The sequence below is a fragment of the Pongo abelii genome, chromosome 22 (assembly GCF_028885655.2).
Source record: "Pongo abelii isolate AG06213 chromosome 22, NHGRI_mPonAbe1-v2.0_pri, whole genome shotgun sequence".
Lineage (NCBI taxonomy): Eukaryota > Metazoa > Chordata > Mammalia > Primates > Hominidae > Pongo > Pongo abelii.
The window spans coordinates 43,031,448-43,049,540 of record NC_072007.2 but is presented as its reverse complement, the minus strand read 5'-3'; the positions used below and the strand labels follow the sequence as shown (position 1 = coordinate 43,049,540).

Sequence of the window (18,093 nt, the reverse complement as noted above, 5' to 3'; positions counted from 1 at the left end):
AAACTGCAGTATGTTTGGCTTTTTGCAGTCAGAATGATGGAGGAATTTCCAGTTTCTTAGATCAGTTTTTCTCAAAGTGGTCCTTCAGTTAGCATCAGCGTTACCCGGTAGCTCATTAGAAACGCAAATTATCAAATTATCAGCCCCCACAGACCTACAGAGTCAGAAACTTGGGGTGGTGGGGCCAGCAATCTTTGTTTAACAAGGCCTCCAGGTGATTCTGATGCACACTAAGGTTTGAGAACCATTGCTTTAAATGGAATGTTTTTGTGCGTGTAGCTTATTTTTTTGGACTTTAAGAATTATTTTAAAGAAGATGGATTTCTCAGTAATACAAAAACTTGAGATCGATGAAAAATATCTTCCCAGTTTTAACAATTTGTTTTATAAAAGTAAGTAATACAGTGAGAAAAATTGCATAAACGTAAACCTATTTTTGTTAATAGTGTTTTGAGGCAGAATTCGCATACATTTGGGTGAAGTTAAGAAAATGGCACAACAGAGAAAGTCTTGGACTGGATGTCAGGAGTCTTAGATTCTAATCTCTGGTTGCCCATTGATTCTGTGACCATGGGCAAGGCATTTTCCTCTTTCATTGATCAAAGGTGGCCTTAAATGATTTTTGATGTTCCTTCCAACTCTGAACTCTGTTCTTCTGAAAATTACTAGAAATAAATTTAGTGATTCCACCAAGAGATAGGACATTCATTCAATCCTGCTTTTATCTAATTTTGAAGAATTCTGCAATTATTACATAATGTTTGGCAAATAGGTATAATTTTTGCTGGTTTTTTTTGACCCTAAAGGCCTATTATTATTTTCAAAGTTTTAACTACTAGATTTCATCTATATCCCATTTCTTTTCTAGGTTCAAGCCAGTCAACCCGCGGAAGTGAATATGTACTACCAGAACACTTACCAGACAATGCCTTACGGCTCATCCTATGGCATTCCTTATAGTTATACGGCCTATGGATCATCAGATGCCAAATCTCAAAAAACAGATAATACAGTCCCTTTCAAAACTCCCAGTAATGAGATGACTCCCGTTACTATTGATTTGGTAAAGAAACAGCTTAAAGACAGGTAGGGCAGATCAACTTCTTAAAGACCTGTCCACTAGCTTTCTGTTCCCTCAGGCAACATGTAGTCTGGGGTAGCAGATGCAGAATATCAGCAAAGAAGATTCACTGGCCCAGCTTCAAAAGCTAAACAGAAGATGACTTCATACTTTGTTCTGCTACCTTCTTGGATTACCTCTGTGGAAGCCTCGAAAAGTTATAAAAAATGCCACTCCATGATCTTGTTGAAGACATTTCTGAGTTTGTACCTCTCGGACTCTGAAAAAGTGTAGTCACGCTATGGGGGGAAAAGCAAAACAGTGAGATTTTGGTTAGCCCACAAAACTGCGAAATCTGTAAACTGCCATTTTTTGTTTTTTGAGAAAAAAAGCAGTACAGAGGAAAAGATGCCATTCCAAATATTTTTATGTTCTAATAGTGGAACTAAATGCATATTTTAATATTGCAAGAGTCCTGACAGCATAGACCTTTGGATGTAAATGTGTTATATTTATCCTTTTGTGTTCCTAAGGTTGGACTCCATGAAAGAATTGCACAAAACAAATCGACAGCAGCATGAGAAACATCTGCAAAGCCGAGTGGACTCTACCAGGGCTATTGAAAGATTAGAAGGGTCTTCTGGGGGTATTGGTGAACGGTATAAATTTTTGCAAGAAATGCGAGGGTATGTCCAAGACTTGCTTGAGTGTTTCAGTGAAAAGGTAAGAATGCAAAAATACTAATCTCTTTGAATAAGGCAAAATTAGGGAGGTCTAGATGGCCTTGTGTAGAACATTCTATAATTCTCAGAAAGTACCCACTGAACTCAACATTAGAAGTGATGAAAAGTCATGCTTCATTTTTCTTCACTTCATTAGTGGCATTATCTCTTAAGGGCAATATAATACCTTTGTTGAAAACAGAAATAAAGATAATATCTTAAAGCACATTTAAATAAGACTTTGGAAAGTCTTATTTCAGTATGGTGGTAGATTATTATTGGCCTGTGCTGAATTCTTAGAATATAAGGGACTCATCTGATAAAATTTTCTTTTATGGTTCAGGTTTAAACTTATTTTTAAACTGTTTCTACAAGCAATTCTAAATATGCATATAAAGTTGCAAATTTTTATTAGTTTTTTGGTTTTTTTTTTTTTTTTTTACCCTGGATGATTACCATTGTTGCTAATAGTTTTTATCTAAGTAAGCCTACGCTTGATTCCTTTCAGAAACCATTTCATTGGATATCATTTTTTCTAAGGTTTCGTTTCTCCCAAGTTTATTTTTTTCAATAGTATAGTCAGTTGACAAAATGTTTGGCATTCTTATGACATTTATTATTTACATTTAAAATTAGGTGCAAACAGCTAATTTCTCAAATGACCTCCTAATTGATTTTTTTCTTTAAGATAAAAGTATTGGTTGAGGCACTGGTTTATAAACATTTGTGGACTTTGCAGCCTTATCTTTAAAAAAAAAAAAATTAAAACTGTGGTCCTTAAATATCCTATCTGAACTTTGGATTGGAAGGCACATTTCCCTTTGTTATTGGCTATGTAGATTAGCTTAGAATCTGTAAGCATATAGTGTGGTTAAATATGTATTTCAATTTTTGTTATCTTTGTTGATTACTTGAATACCCTAAAACCAATGGCTGGGAAAAGATCATTGCCAGGCTATGTCTTCCTGATGGGTCTTTCTTCCTGATGGGTCTTAATGATTCCAGTCAGCCTGTGGCCAGATTCAGGATGAGATAACATTCACCATGTCCTCTCTGTAGGGTTTCTCATGTTTTGTCTTTATCACCTACCTGGTTTCTGGAGAAGCAGCTGCAGTCTGAGTTATGATACCACTTGTGTATCAGTTGCTTAGGGAGGGGAAGAAGTATAGGCTTGTCTGTATTCCTCTGTGTCAGGAGCTGGAGTCAAGATTGGAAGTGGAACCTAAGTGTTAAGAGTTGACAGTCGTGTCCTTCCTACTGGCAAAACTCTTCTGAGCCCAGTGGGCATGGTGGGAGCTGGTCTCATAACCTTTGTGACTAGAGAAAGGATCTTTTTCTTAAACTATACTTTATGAGTTTGTCCCTGGAGAGCTGCTTCTTGAAGTATCTTGGCGCTTGCTTCGGAACTTTCTTGAGTAAATTAAGACATTCATAATTGCAAACACAACTCTAAAAAATTTGACAGTAATATGATCAGCTAGATCATACCAAAAGTAGGACAACCTAGTTTATAGTTTTTAATTGTTGAATTATTAGTGTACTTCATCTCTTGATTACCTTGTTCCTAGAGAAGTTTACTTCAGATTATGCTAATGTGCTTATACAGTCACTTAGATTTTTTGGAACAAATCTTAAACCTTATACAGTGACTACATTTTAATTAAAAGAGGTAGACACAGCTTCATTTAAAGATGAGTATTATATTTCATTCTAACATTTTCATGTGTATTTCGTTTTATTAAGAGTACTGCTCAGCTTAGATCTTTAGAAGATAATCTTAAAAATAAAACAAAAAACAAAAAAGAGTACTGCTGAGTTGATAATATAAATTGTTATATTGGAGATACTTAGAAATAATTGGATACTTTGAATAATTATAATATTATTTCAGAGTAAACCGTAAAGATAAAGATCCCTTTTTTTTTCCTCTTTGCTTATGAAAGTTTAGGTGGTTTTTAAACTTAAGTTTTAAATATTTGTAAATCATTTTAACTTGCCATTGTTTTTGTTTCCCTATAATTATCTTTCTTGGGTTCTTTGCCTTAACTTTGGCCCTAAAATAGTAATAATTGGTGAGAGTTTTGAGTTTGGAGAGGTTAAAGAAATTGTCATGGTGCAGACTCTTGAGATAAATCAATATTGTTAAGAAACTTGAATGAGAGCTGACAGTCTGTTTAGGGCTTTTATTCTCAGTAAGAGTTTTTCTCTGGACCTCCAGTAAAAGGCATTCCAGTTAACCTAAAGAGAAAAACTACATTGTCAGAATCTTAACTATACATTGCAAAATTATATTCTGTATGATGCCAGCTTAGGTGGGTAGTTCCTACAGTACAGGAAACTTAACAATCTCTAGGACTAAAAGATAAAAGAATGCCTCTTAGGCTCGTTTATCTTTAGTACTTCATGGTTTTTAAAAAAAAAAATGAGGGCGTGGGGAAGTGTAAATGGCAATGTTATGGCAGTAATTGCTAAAAAAAAATTAGATTATAGTAAATTTTAATGATAGAGTCTCTGGACTCAGCTATCAAGGATAATCATTGCAGATTTGGGGACATTGTTGCCCATGGTGTGGCATATGAAAGAACAAAATAACTCCGTTAGTTTGACCTTTCTGTGAACATTTGCTACTTTTGCAATGGAATCATGCAAGTATATAAAATTGCTTTTATTACAGACATCTTTGTATTCCACCTGCCTTTTTTTATTTTCCATTTGCAGTCTGTTCAGTTCAGGAAGCTGCTATAACACTTGGTGCCAGTGTTCCCAAACTCTAAATAATGTGTTTTCCATTTTGCACTAACCATCAGGAAACTAGAATTTCTGGTTTCCTCAGGTATGTGTAGTGGTCATTAGTGTTATGTGAAAGTTTCATAGCATTTGATTATAACATAAGGTATTTATAAAGAGAAAGTTTTCTGTTTTAAGTTAGCTTTCGTGTTCTTTTGTATTCTATATGAATCAAGTAAATGCTTTAGGGATATTAACCTGGAAAAAATTATTGACTTTGTAAGCTCACAATTCATGTAAATAAATTTTTATAAAATATGGAAGAATTTAAACATTTGACAGGAAGAGAACAACTTTTTAAATTTGAGATATATTGATTTCAGAGAGGTTAGTGATAGCTGGAAATTTTATTCGCCCTAGTAATTATTTTGTTTACATTAAAAAATGTGTAATAAGGCTACAAAATAGTTAACAGATTACTGTAACGTACTTGATACATATGAGTGGCAGAGCAACTGAAATGTCCAAAATTGGAGAATTAGCAGACTCTTGTTCTTACCTACTTATAGAGCCATTGTGCTTTTTTGGTATCGCACAGTGATAATGTTTTACTTTGAACTACAAAAATCGCAATGCAGATAATGCTGCTGGAAAACTAAAAATAGATATTAAAAAGACTTCTAAGTACTTAAATATTCTCTAAAGGAAAAGCTCTAAAATTGTTGACATTTCTTTACTTGTTTTATGAATACTGAAGTGTTAACATTTCTTAACTAACGTTTACTCCAATAACTAGGCACTGGACATTATAGCTCTATGCATGGATTAAAAGAAGAAGTGTCGTTTCCCAAACATAAAACTGAATTTGCTACTTGTGTGCTGTTGGGGATTCATGATTATTCTGTCCATAGAGAGGGTACTTTTTCAGAAATCCGGAAATAGTATGGAACCCTCAAATAAATAAGCAGCTGAGGAGTTTGGTGTTACGGAGTGTGTTGTATTTTTACAGGTGCCACTGATTAATGAACTTGAATCAGCAATACATCAGCTGTACAAACAGCGAGCTTCCCGCCTTGTCCAAAGACGACAAGATGATATTAAAGATGAATCTTCGGAGTTTTCAAGCCATTCAAGTCAGTCCATCTTGAAGGTTTTTATTATTCATTAAACAACCTTGTTTACTTAGTGCAGCCTAATTGAAAATTAGAGATCTTGGAGCTTTTTTTTTTTTTTTTAAAGAAACCATTTCCTTGCTGTTGTGTCAGGTAGATCTAAAAATGGTAACAGCATGTACTTGAATTGTGTTTAAGAAAATAGAGCTTCACAAAGGAGCTCAAAAACGTGCTAAGATTCTGACAGTCTTCTTATTCTTTGGGCATATTTTTTCATTCTCCTTTAGAGTATAAAAAAGACATTATCAGTATTTTATGTTAAAACCATTATCTGTTTGGCCCTAATTGGTTTTTTCCCCCATTTTCATTCAAAACACCAATACAAATAAATGCTTTTGTTGATCACAATGAAAGAGTTTGAGTTTAGGGACTGGGACATTTTGTGGGTAGGGGGAGGGAAGCTATAACTTAACAAATGACACAACTCCAAGATTAGGAGAGTTTTGAGCTTCATCCTTTGGATAAAGCAAACTTTTTGTAATTTCTTCTTAAATGTTTCTCTAGTTTGCCGTATGTACTGTGTTTTTTAGTAAGTCAGTTGGTGCTTACAATTCTTGAAATTTTGTATACAAATGGATAGAAATTGAATTTATACTTCCATCATTATGACATGTGTTATGGAAAACCAGAATTGGAAACCTCTTGTTAAATAGTTCAGCGGAGGTCCTTTAACTAGATGTTTTAAACCATTTAGTTCCTTTTTTTCCCGTTGCCCTCCATATTCTTGAGTGCGCTAATAGGAATTTTCCTAGTGTGAATTCCTTGTGGTTTCTTTTGTCATTTCTTTGTTCCCTTTGTCAGCATTTCTCAAATGGAAGTATGCATCACAATTACCTGATACTCGTTTAACATACAGATTTTCTGGTTCTGTCCCCAGTGATTCTTACTAGGTCTTCAGCATCCAGAAATTTGCGTGTTAAACAACCTCTCCAGGTGATCAAATGCAAAGAGCTCTAACGTTATTCTTTCAGAAAGCAATGCTTTGCTATACATGGTCTCTAAGTCAGAGAGACATAGGATCCCTGAAAAAGCATCCTCCTATGTGTCAGATGGGTTTTGGAGAGGCATAAACAGATGGTAATACGGCCCTCATAGCTGAGGTAGACTCAGCTATGAGCCCTATAAATGGCTGTGACCTTCTGTTTTTGCCACTGAATTTTAAATTGGATTATTGACGTTAGCCACCTACATGACTCATGCATCCCTCCCAGATCACTTTTGATCCAGACAGAACCAGATATCTGGGGCAGATTACAGGTAACCATTATACTACAAAGGGAGGAAATTTTCTTTTAAGTTAGATGGTTTATGTGAGCTGTACATTTCATCAAATACCTTTTCCCACCTGTAATTTGTTCTTGAGAATATGGAGCTATTTACTTAGAGGGAATTTGAAAGAAGAGTTGAATTATGTATATTAATTTGAAAGTTGGAAAGAAATTAAAAGATACTGGGAAAGTGAAAAATACAGTCCTAGAGGGAGTATACATTAATTGCCAAAGATTTGAGGAAAATTACATGGGATGCTGGAGAATAATTCATTTTCTGATCTGTTTTTTAAAGAAGTAAAGAATAGTCTGAAATTCATCTGTTTAGATTTATAAGCACTTATCTGCAATTACTGTGTATAATTCTTACAGAAATGGAGGAAGCTATCACTTGAGTCATGTTAGACTCACCTGTCTTCTCCAGTGCACATTTCACAAAACCTATACATGCAGTGATGTTTTAAGTATAATGATTTTTTTTTTTTTTTTTTTTTTTTGAGACAGAGTCTTGCTTTGTTGCCCAGGCTGGAGTGCAATGGCGCAATCTCGGCTCACTGCCACCTCCGCCTCCCAGGTTCAAGCAATTCTCCTGCCTCAGCTATGCCTGGCTGATTTTCGTATTTTTTTTAGTAGAGACGGGGTTTCACCATGTTGGTCAGGCTGGTCTCGAACTCCTGACCTCGTGATCCACCCGCCTCAGCCTCCCAAAGTGCTGGGATTACAGGCGTGAGCCACCGTGCCCAGCCGTATAATGATATTTTTAACAATATTTCTTGAATGAAGGAAAACTCTTGAGTCTGGAATTATTTTTATAGTTTGGGATATTTTAGCTAATTCATCTGGGGTATGTAGTGAACTCACATCTAGGGCTGGGACATCTTTCTGGTTTAGTAATTTTTCATTGTAATTGATGCACTCAGGAACATACCTCCTTCCTAATTTCAGAGCTATTTTGAAATATGAATGAAAAACTCAGTAAAAAAAAAAAAAAAGTCAACTTTTAAAAATAGTAGGGTCTGGCCGGGCACGGTGGCTCACGCCTGTAATCCCAGCACTTTGAGAGGCCGAGGCGGAGTTCAAGACCAGCCTGGCCAACATGGCAAAACCCCATCTCTAAAAATACAAAAATTAGCCGGTGGCGGGTGCCTGTAATCCCAGCTACTCAGGAGGAGGCTGAGGCAGGAGAATCGCTTGAACCTAGGCAGCGGAGGTTGCAGTGAACTGAGATTGTGCCATTGCACTCCATTCTGGGCGACAAGAGCAAGAGTCTATCTCAATAAATAAATAAATAGATAGATAGATAGTAAGGTCTGATAGGATATTCTGAAGTAAGAGCTGAATTTTGGTTTTGTTTTTCCTGTTGCTGATTTTGGTGACACATCTCTGTTGATATCAGTAAATATCAGTTGATAAGTAAAAAAATATGCAAGTCTTAACTTGGATGTCTTTCATCTTGCATGTGCTCACCTCCCTCCCCTCTCACCCGGTCCTTTGGGTTGTTTGCCTCCCCTTACTATCATATCTTCATAGTATGGAACTAAAACGTAGAAATGAGGGAAGTATAGTGGACAGATGTTTCCCCCACCCCTTCTTCTACCTAGGCAAGAGATTAGGGGAGTCTTTTTTGATTAAAGAGAATAGGTCCAAAATAAAGACCCTGAAACACTAAAATCTGGGGGTCCCCAACAAAAGAACTGGCTCTGTACCTAGTGATCCGATGGAGACACCTCTGTTAGACAGCTCCTGCTCACACACACAGCTTCCTATCTTGCTCTTCTATATGAACAGGCAGTTAACGATGATCATAAGGACCAACCTGAGCAGCAGAACCAAAGGGACTGAGGAAACAGACAGTGCTGGTACAAGTATGCAAGTTTTCTGTAAACAGGATACTTTCAAACAGTTGGGAGCCCCAGGGAGATAATAGAAGGTATCCTACTCAACAGCAGTATAGAATGCTGTAGAAGAGGAATATTGTAAGAACAAGAACTATCTCTTGAAAACTAAAAATATGATAACTGAAATATAAATTTAAATAGGATTGGAAGCTAAAGCTAGGAAATTACCCTAGAACGTTTTTTGAGAAATGGAAAATAGGAAGACCAAAAAAATAAAATAAAACTATGCTGTGAAAGAGAAAGATTAGCATTTGAGAAGGCGGAAGTTGGTCCTGCTCAGATGCCTTGTTCTAAAAATAGTGATAGAAAACAAATTTCTACAAAGCAGAATTACAAAAAATTTATTAAACTCTTGCAACAAAGCTGTTTTCTTATGTCTTCCTGTGTTTTCCTGCTGTCATATCATTCAATGTGATGCTTAAGTTCTTCCTCCTTAAAAATGTAATATATTATTTTTCCCTTTGCACAGGTAATTTAGAGTTTTGATTTATTTGATCATCATGATAGCTATTCCTGATAGCTGTCCTGTTACTTAGACATAAAAATAGTGAGTAAGCCCAATTACGTATTTGTAGGGTTGTTGAACAAAGAAATCACTTATTTAATTTTTCTACTTTTTAAAATGGGAACGCAGAATAATATTGAAATTTGTTCTAAACCAAAAACCTACCTGTTTTACCAGTTATTGCAGAATCTTGCCGTTGAGATTAGCAAGCAGTCTGTCGTAATGGCTTATTCTGTGCAAACTCTTTCCTCAAGATTGTTGAAAGATGGCTTTTAATTTTAACCGTTGTTGTTTTGCAGACAAAGCTCTGATGGCACCAAATCTTGATTCCTTTGGACGTGATCGGGCACTGTATCAAGAGCATGCAAAACGTCGCATTGCAGAGCGGGAGGCCAGGAGGTAATTCTCAAAACCCTTGCTCTTGGCTTGTTTGGGAAGGGAGGAGTCTCTTTTATCTAGTTTGGGAACTTGATGTTTATTATTTAGGACTCGTCGTAGACAAGCCAGAGAACAAACCGGTAAGATGGCAGATCACCTTGAAGGCCTTTCCAGTGATGATGAAGAAACTTCTACAGATATTACTAATTTCAATCTGGAAAAAGGTTAGACATTTATTTGGAAATAAGACTCATCATCAATTTAGTTTCTACTTGGGTATGGTTTTTACCATGAAATGGTTTGAATCTTCATGGTCTCTGCATTAGAACCAGACACTTCTTTTTTAATTGCAGAAATTTGCATGCCTTTTTATTAGTGAATATCATGATGAATTCTCAAAATAGGGGTAACACCTTCTCATAGGGTATACTTAGTATTTGCATAATAAATGTTGTTACTCTTCCAAATGGTAGAATTTTAAGTGACTGGAAATGTGTCAGGTCCTTGAGGGCGGCTCTCATTGCAGCCTATCTGGTCTGGAAAGGTAAAGCTTGGCAGTAGAGCACTCAGCCCTGAAGGAAACTCTTGATTTGGGGAGTCGTGAGTAATCTCGCCTTAGAGGAATGGTTAGTACTATTATGTGCCAGGCATTTTCAGAAGGATCCCAAATAAAAGTCTTCATTTCCCACCATTGGCTATAATTGTTTGGAATTATATCAGTTGCACACCATTTGGAACTTAGTTGGAGAAGCTTCTTGCTCTTACTTTTTTTACAGTGAACGTTTCTAAACAGAAAATTTGAAAGACTAGCACAGTGATCATCCACATACCTATCACTCAGATTAACAATGCTTATGATTTCACCAAGTTTGCCTGGCTGTTTATACAAGGAAATGTGCGTGTTTGCTGAACCATTTGCAAGTAACTTACAGACCTCATGGCTCTTCACTCCCCAAAATTTCAGTGTGTTTTCCTGTAAATGAGTATATTTTTCTGTATAATCACAGTACTATTATCTTTTTTCTTTTTTTTAGATGCCTATTCTGATTATTTCTTTTTTTTTTTTTTAGCACAATAAGAAAACAAATTTCTTAATATCATGTCCATATATAATTTTTCTCAATGGCATCCTGGAAAAACCCTTTTTAGGAACTATTTTTATGGGTTATTTTGTGGTTTTTGAAACCAGGATCCACCTAAGGTGCATGCTCTGCATTTGGTTATTACATTTTTAAATCTAGAATAAATGAGTAACCCTAAGTACTCTCCACATTCACACACCCACCCCTATTGTTCGTTTAAGACACTAACTTTTTGAAGAGACCAGGCCACTTCTCTTATAGACTGTCCTATATTCTAGACTGGTCTGTATTTTCCTCATAGCATTGTTTAACTTGTTCTTTGATCCATTTCTTGTAAACTGGAATTTAGGTCTGAAGGCTTAATTAGATTTAAGTTAAACTTTTTTTTTCTTCCCCAAGAATAATTTATACAGGATGCTGTTTCATACTGCCTAAAAGCACATGACAAATGTTAGACTGTTCCCACTATTAGCAATGTTAAGATTGATCTTGCAGTAAAGGTTCTCAGAACTTTATCTCTTCATTGTAAAGATTTCCTTTTCCCAAGTAATCTGGGACATCATAAGAGTATCTTATTCTTGGTCGGGCACAGTGGCTCACGCCTGTAATCCCAGCACTTTGGGAGGCCGAGGCAGGCAGACCACTTGAAGTCAGGAGTTCGAGACCAGCCTGGCTCACAGGATGAAACTCCATCTCTACTAAAAATACAAAAATTAGTTGGGCATGGTGGCGCATACCTGTAATCCCAGCTACTCAGGAGACTGAGGCAGGAGAATCACTTGAGCCTGGGAGGCAGAGGTTGCAGTGAGCTGAGATCGCACCACTTCACTGCAGCCTGGGTGACAGAGTGAGAATCTGTCTCAAAAAAAAAAAAAATCTTATTCTCAAATAACTTTTCGCTTCAAGTTCCTAGCATCCATTCAGCTGATAGTTGGCTATGTCAGTTATAATCACCAACAGAGTTTGAATGAAGCAGTGTGATTAGTGACTGATTATGATGCACAGCTGCTAATCTGTGCAGTGATTTGTGAACTAAAAAGCTAGCAGCACAATTACTTATGGCTAGTATACCATAGTAACTGAAATTTGAACCGTCTTGTTTGGGAACAGGTTTTATTTAGCCAAACTCTGGTAGAAAAATTGTATATACTGGAACTGCAAAACAAGGACTGGCTGCACTTTAGTTTACATAATAGACAAATTGAAACTTCAATTTATTTTTTTCTTCTAAATTGTGACTAACAATTGGCCTTTTGTTAATGAGCATATCTTCTGATACTGAAGCTACAAAGAAAACACTGAAAATATTGGACTTTTTTTTTCCTACTTCATACTAATATATGGTTCTCTGTGGGGTTTTGTTGTTTTTAGATCGAATTTCAAAAGAATCCAGCAAAGTTTTTGAAGATGTCCTTGAAAGTTTCTATTCAATTGACTGTATTAAATCACAGTTTGAAGCATGGCGTTCAAAATACTACACATCCTACAAAGATGCTTACATTGGCCTTTGTTTGCCAAAATTATTCAACCCGCTCATACGACTTCAGCTCCTCACTTGGACTCCTCTTGAGGTGAGTGGCTTCTGTCACTATTAGAAAGTGTTATAATTTGATATCTGGGTAATTTTAATCTCAAAGCTAGAGATGTAAGCTTAAGCAAAATATTTTGCAGGGGTGATAGGGCATAGGCTGTAACTGATACAGATTGTATCTGGTTATAATCTTATGATCTTTCCTTTTAAGTTTCATGTCTTCCCAGCAAAGCTATGTGCTTTTTTGGTTTTTTTTTTTTTTTCCAGTTTACATATAATCCTTTTTTCAGCCAGCTAAAATTATATGCAGTAACACTGCGATATGAACATGAATAGTAAGAACTTGGTCCTTTGATCCTAGAGGAACTCAGAACCAGATGGGAAAGCACAATGAGGCAGGTGTGAAATGAGGACATGACCCGAGTCAGTTGTCATGGTGAGAAAAATTGATAGGCCAGGCATGGTGGCTCATGCTTGTAATCCCAACAGTTTGGGAGGCCAAGGCGAGAGGATTGTTTGAGCTCAGGAGTTCAAGACCAGCCTGGGCAACATAGCAAGACCTTGTCTCTACTTTAAAAAAAAAAAAAAAATTAGCTGTGGTGGCATGTGCTCATATTCCTGGCTACTTCGGGGGCTGAGGCAGGATTGCTTGAGCCCGGGAGATCAAGGCTATAATGAGCTATGATTGTGCCACTGCACTGCAGCCTGGGTGATAGAATAAGACCTGTCACAAGAAAAAAAAAAAAAGATAAGGAGGTGGAATCAAGAGGACCTATTGGTCTGTCATATAAGGGAGGGGGCTAGAATTGACTCTGGAGGTCTAGTGGTGATGTTTACAATGTGGTTTTAGAAGTTACCAACATGGGTGAAGCTGTAGACATGGTTGAGATTGGCTAGGTTGAATTTGTGAACTATAAGGAAAAGGGAGCTGAGGTTGATGCCATGGAAACACAACTGAAAAAAATGTGAGCTCTGAGAAGCATTCAGCTCACAGCTCCTATTTCCTGTGTGCTCTTGGCCAGACCTTCTGAAGTTTTGCTGTGTGCATGAGTGTCCTGGTAGACAGCAAAGGCCCAAGACTGTATTTTGGAGTTGTTTTTCTGTGTCCCCCACTCCTCTGCCCCACAGTTTCCAGCTGTGTCAGCCTTCCTGAACTCCACCCTCTGTCTCCTCCACTCAGCAAAACTGCTCTGCTGTCCTGAACTAGCATCTCATCTCATTTGATTCCTTTCTTTCAAGGGTCATAGTCTTGTGCTGCCTATGGTCCATTGTATTTTGTCCAGTTCTTTTTTATTTTCTTCAACTTTTAAGTTCCAGGGTACATGTGCAGATTTGTTACATAGGTAAACATGTGCCATGGTGGTTTACAGCACAGATCAACCCATCACCTTGGTATTAAGCCTAGCATCCAGTAGCTGTTGATGCTGTCCCTCCCCCAAGTCCCCACCCCCACCCCCCAACAGGCCTCAGTGTGTGTTGTTCCCCAGTATGCGTCCATATATTCTCATTGTTCAGCTCCCACTTGTGAGAACATGTGGTGTTTGGGTTTCTGTTCCTGCGTTAGTTTGCTGAGGATAATGGCTTCTAGCTTCATCCATGTCCCTGCAAAGGACATGACCTCGTTCCTTTTTATGGCTGCATAGTATTCCATTGTGTATATGTATCACATTTTCTTTATCCAGTCTATAATTGATGGGCATTTGGGTTGATTCCATGTCTTTGCTATTGTGAATAGTGCTGCAGTGAACATACATATGCATGTAGCTTTATAATAGAATGATTTATATTTCTGTAGGTATATACCCAGTAATGGGATTGCTGGGTCAAATGGTATTTCTGCCTCTAGATCTTTGAGGAATTGGCACACTGTCTTCCACAATGGTTGAACTAATTTACGCTCCCACCAATAGTGTAAAAGTGTTCCTTTTTCTCCGAAACCTTACCAGCATCTGTTGTTTCTGGACTTTTAAATAATTCCCATTCTGACTGGCATGGGATGGTATCTCATTGTGGTTTTGATTTGCATTTCTCCAATGATCAGTGATGTTGAGCTTTTTTTCATGTTTGTTGGCTACATGAATGTCTTCTTTTGAGAAGTATCTGTTCATGTCCTTTGCCCACTTTTAATGGGGTTGTTTTTTTCTTATAAATTTAAGTTTCCTGTAGACTCTGGATATTAGACCTTTGTCAGATGGATAGATTGCAAAAATTTTCTCCCATTCTATAGGTTGTTTGTCTGTTCACTCCGATAATAGTTTCTTTTGCTGCGTAGAAGCTCTTTAGTTGAATTAGATACCATTTGTCAATTTTTGCTTTTGTTGCAGTTGCTTTTGGTGTTTTTGTCGTGAAATCTTTGCCCATGCTGATGTCTTGAATGGTATTGCCTAGATTTTCTTCTAGGATTTTTGTAGTTTTGGGGTTTATATTTAAGTCTTTAATCCATGTTGACTTAACTTTTGTATACGGTGTAAGGAAGGAGCCCAGTTTCAATTTTCTGTATATGGCTAGCCAGTTCTCTCAGCACCATTTATTAAACAGGGAATTTTTTCCCCATTGCTTGTTCGTGTCAGGTTTGTCAGAGATCAGATGGTTGTAGGTGTGCGGTCTTATTGCTGAGTTCTCTATTCTGTTCCATTGGTCTGTGTGTCTGTTTTTGTATCAGTATCATGCTGTTTTGGTTACTGTGGCCTTATAGTAACCTTAAGTCTGGTAGCATGATATCTCCAGCTGTCCAGTTCTTAGTGGTTTGCAACCAAAGGTTAAATCCGGTTCTTGTTTCTCTTATCATAGCTGGAAGCAGAAATAGCCACTATTTTAGTATTTGGGTAACCTTTTAAATGTCTTTTAGGCAAAATGTCGTGACTTTGAGAATATGCTGTGGTTTGAATCTTTGCTGTTTTATGGTTGTGAAGAACGAGAGCAAGAAAAAGATGATGTAGATGTTGCCCTACTACCTACCATTGTGGAAAAGGTGATTCTTCCTAAACTAACAGGTAAATCTCCTGTTCTCTGAATTGAGCATTCAGACACACTGGCTTTCTCAAATCTATTTTTATGAGTTTATAATTCAGAGCATGTTTCCTTATAGAAATTACATGAGAAATAATAGTTACCACCTGGCCCAGAGATGGCTAGAGGGCAGAGGGGTTCTTATCCTGGGACTTGAAGACCACTTTAGGGTGGGCCTGTAGTTGAGTGCAGTAATTGCTTCATAGGTGAGGTTTAGAAATTCAAAGACTGACTGAAGCAAAATTATACAGAGTTTGAGGGAGGAGGATATGCATTTATGTGGGGAGCAATTAAAATGCTTTCATAAGTTCCTCAAAAAAGATTAGGAATCATTGATACAGGAATCTATTTTAAATATTAGAAATGTTAGTTTGAAATTCTTGATGCCAAGACAACATTTCTACAGAAATCCTCTTTTTTCCTAATCTTTATTTTCCCTGAGTACCAGAAATAAGAATAATCTGTCCTCTCTCCACATCCCTATCCCTCCAAATTCCCACAGTTAATAGGACAAAGAAGACTAAAGCTTATATTGTAGAAAAAGAGGAAAAATAAATTAGGATTGGCATTAATAGAGGTCTGCTTGACAAAAAATTAAAGGTACAATTGGCTTCTGTGTCTCAATCCTCTTTTTTTCTTAATAGTGATAGCTGAAAATATGTGGGACCCTTTTTCTACAACACAGACTTCAAGAATGGTGGGAATTACACTAAAATTAATCAATGGATATCCTTCAGTAGTGAATGCAGAAAATAAAAATACACAGGTAATTTAGTATCTTTGGAAGGCTTTTTTTTTTTCCCTCTTTCTATTGAATATGAGCAAGCATTGAGAGAATGAGTGGTTATCCTAAACCAGTCAGAAATCTGCTTCTCCCACTTGGGCCATCAGGGTCATTAAAGCCTGAAATACACAAAATTTGAGATATTAGTGTTTTTTTCTTTTTTTTATACCTAGTCCCGCAGAGAGATGTTAGTTTTCAGTTTAAAAAAATCAATATGGAAGGAAGATGTCATCATTTTAAATAGCCTTTCATTATTATGATTTCTCACCACCACACCTCAGTCCCAATCCGACTAATCAAATGTCCTTTTAAAGACTATTTTCTGGGGGGAAATGAGAAACCAAAATGTTAACAATTGATAATTTAAGCTTGTCCAACCCGTGGCCCATAGACGTGTGGCCCAGGATGGCTTTGAATGCGGCCCAACACAAATCTGTAAACTGTCTTAATATATGAAATTTATGCACAGACCCCACCCCACTCCTTTTTTTTTTTCTTTTTTTTTTTTTAGCTCATCAGTTGTCGTTAGTGTCATTATATTTTATGTGTGGCCCAGGACAGTTCTTCCAGTATGGCCCAGGGAAGCCAAAAGATTGGTCACCCAAACCATTTAAACAGCATATAAAACAACTAGATACCGTTTTATAACTAGTTTCCAAACTTAAAGTTAGTGCTCTTCAGGGGCCATTCATAAAAGCTGTTTAAATGTAGAGAAGGTGGGTGCTCTTTGTCATTGTTGAATTTTCACTTTGAGAACTAGATAATGTGTCTGGTCTTAAATCTTTATGTAGACTAAGGGATTGAAAGATTTCTAAAGCTTTATTGCTTGGCAGTTGTTGAGGAATGAACTAATAGATTATTAAGTATTAATTACTTTAGGGTCTTCAATGAGGAAAATTAAAAATTTGAGAAACTAGTTCACTCAGTTCAATATTCAGTTACATGATTTGGAATATGGCTTATTTTTCTTGTCATAGTCCTTATTAAAATGTGTGATCTACTTTTAACTTTTTAGGTATACCTAAAGGCACTTTTATTGAGAATGAGAAGAACTTTAGATGATGATGTATTTATGCCCTTATATCCCAAAAAGTAAGTAACTCTGAAGAACATTAAAGATAATATTTTCCATTGTCTTTCAGAGAAGGCTTATAAAATTCTGAAAAACTAGCTTGAAATACAAAACTTCACCCATGTAGTGTATTACAGAGAGACTAGATTAGTGGTGAGATTGTTCCCTTAAGCAGAATAAAACAATACTCTTACGTTCTCCCTGAGTGTCTCAGAATAAATTTCCATTGCCTTTTTAACATACTATCTTCCAGAATGCAATTATTTGAAAAATTAAAAAATCATTTTGTTTACCTGTTTTGTAGAAAAATCTTTTGTCTAGGAATCATATGGCACCTACATGTAAAATACCTGATCATGATATGTTTCTCTTTTTTTTACTTAGTGTCTTAGAAAATAAAAATTCTGGGCCTTACTTGTTTTTTCAACGACAGTTTTGGTCTTCAGTTAAGGTACGTGTCCATAGACTATCTAAAAGACTCAGATTTCGTTTGACTTCATATATTACATTTTGTAGAGTGTTTTGTTTTTTATTAACTCCATAGGCTTAGATCTATTTATATATATATATATATATATACCCAAAATCTCCATTTTACAAAATAATTTTATTCCAAAAGTTCATTCAAGTTTGATATTTTCACAGGAGAAAGTGATTTCTGAGTTCCAAAGTAAGGTCCATCGTATTCAACAAAATGCCTGACTAAGCCACAGTTAATTTTTTCAGCAAGTAGACTACAGTAGTCCTCCCTGTATCCATGGGGTATATGTTCTAAGATGCCCAGTGGCTACCTGAAACCACAGATAGTACCGAACCCTATATATACTGTTTTTTCCTCTACATACATACCTATGATAAAGTTTACCTTATAAATTAGGCACAGTA

At 36.5% G+C, this 18,093-nt stretch overlaps 1 protein-coding gene across 3 annotated transcripts in view; it reads left to right on the top strand.

The window, feature by feature from the left end:
* Nucleotides 1-18,093, top strand: part of PAXBP1 (PAX3 and PAX7 binding protein 1) — a 36,946-nt gene that overhangs the window by 10,899 nt on the left and 7,954 nt on the right. For all 3 annotated transcript variants that reach the window (XM_024239460.3, XM_054542769.2, XM_054542770.2), the window contains exons 6-15: nucleotides 869-1,086; nucleotides 1,594-1,783; nucleotides 5,519-5,642; nucleotides 9,652-9,751; nucleotides 9,839-9,954; nucleotides 12,184-12,383; nucleotides 15,192-15,336; nucleotides 15,997-16,118; nucleotides 17,152-17,228; nucleotides 17,593-17,659. In XM_024239460.3, coding sequence (XP_024095228.3) covers nucleotides 869-1,086; nucleotides 1,594-1,783; nucleotides 5,519-5,642; nucleotides 9,652-9,751; nucleotides 9,839-9,954; nucleotides 12,184-12,383; nucleotides 15,192-15,336; nucleotides 15,997-16,118; nucleotides 17,152-17,228; nucleotides 17,593-17,659 — 1,359 coding nt within the window. The remainder of the gene's footprint in view (nucleotides 1-868; nucleotides 1,087-1,593; nucleotides 1,784-5,518; nucleotides 5,643-9,651; nucleotides 9,752-9,838; nucleotides 9,955-12,183; nucleotides 12,384-15,191; nucleotides 15,337-15,996; nucleotides 16,119-17,151; nucleotides 17,229-17,592; nucleotides 17,660-18,093) is intronic.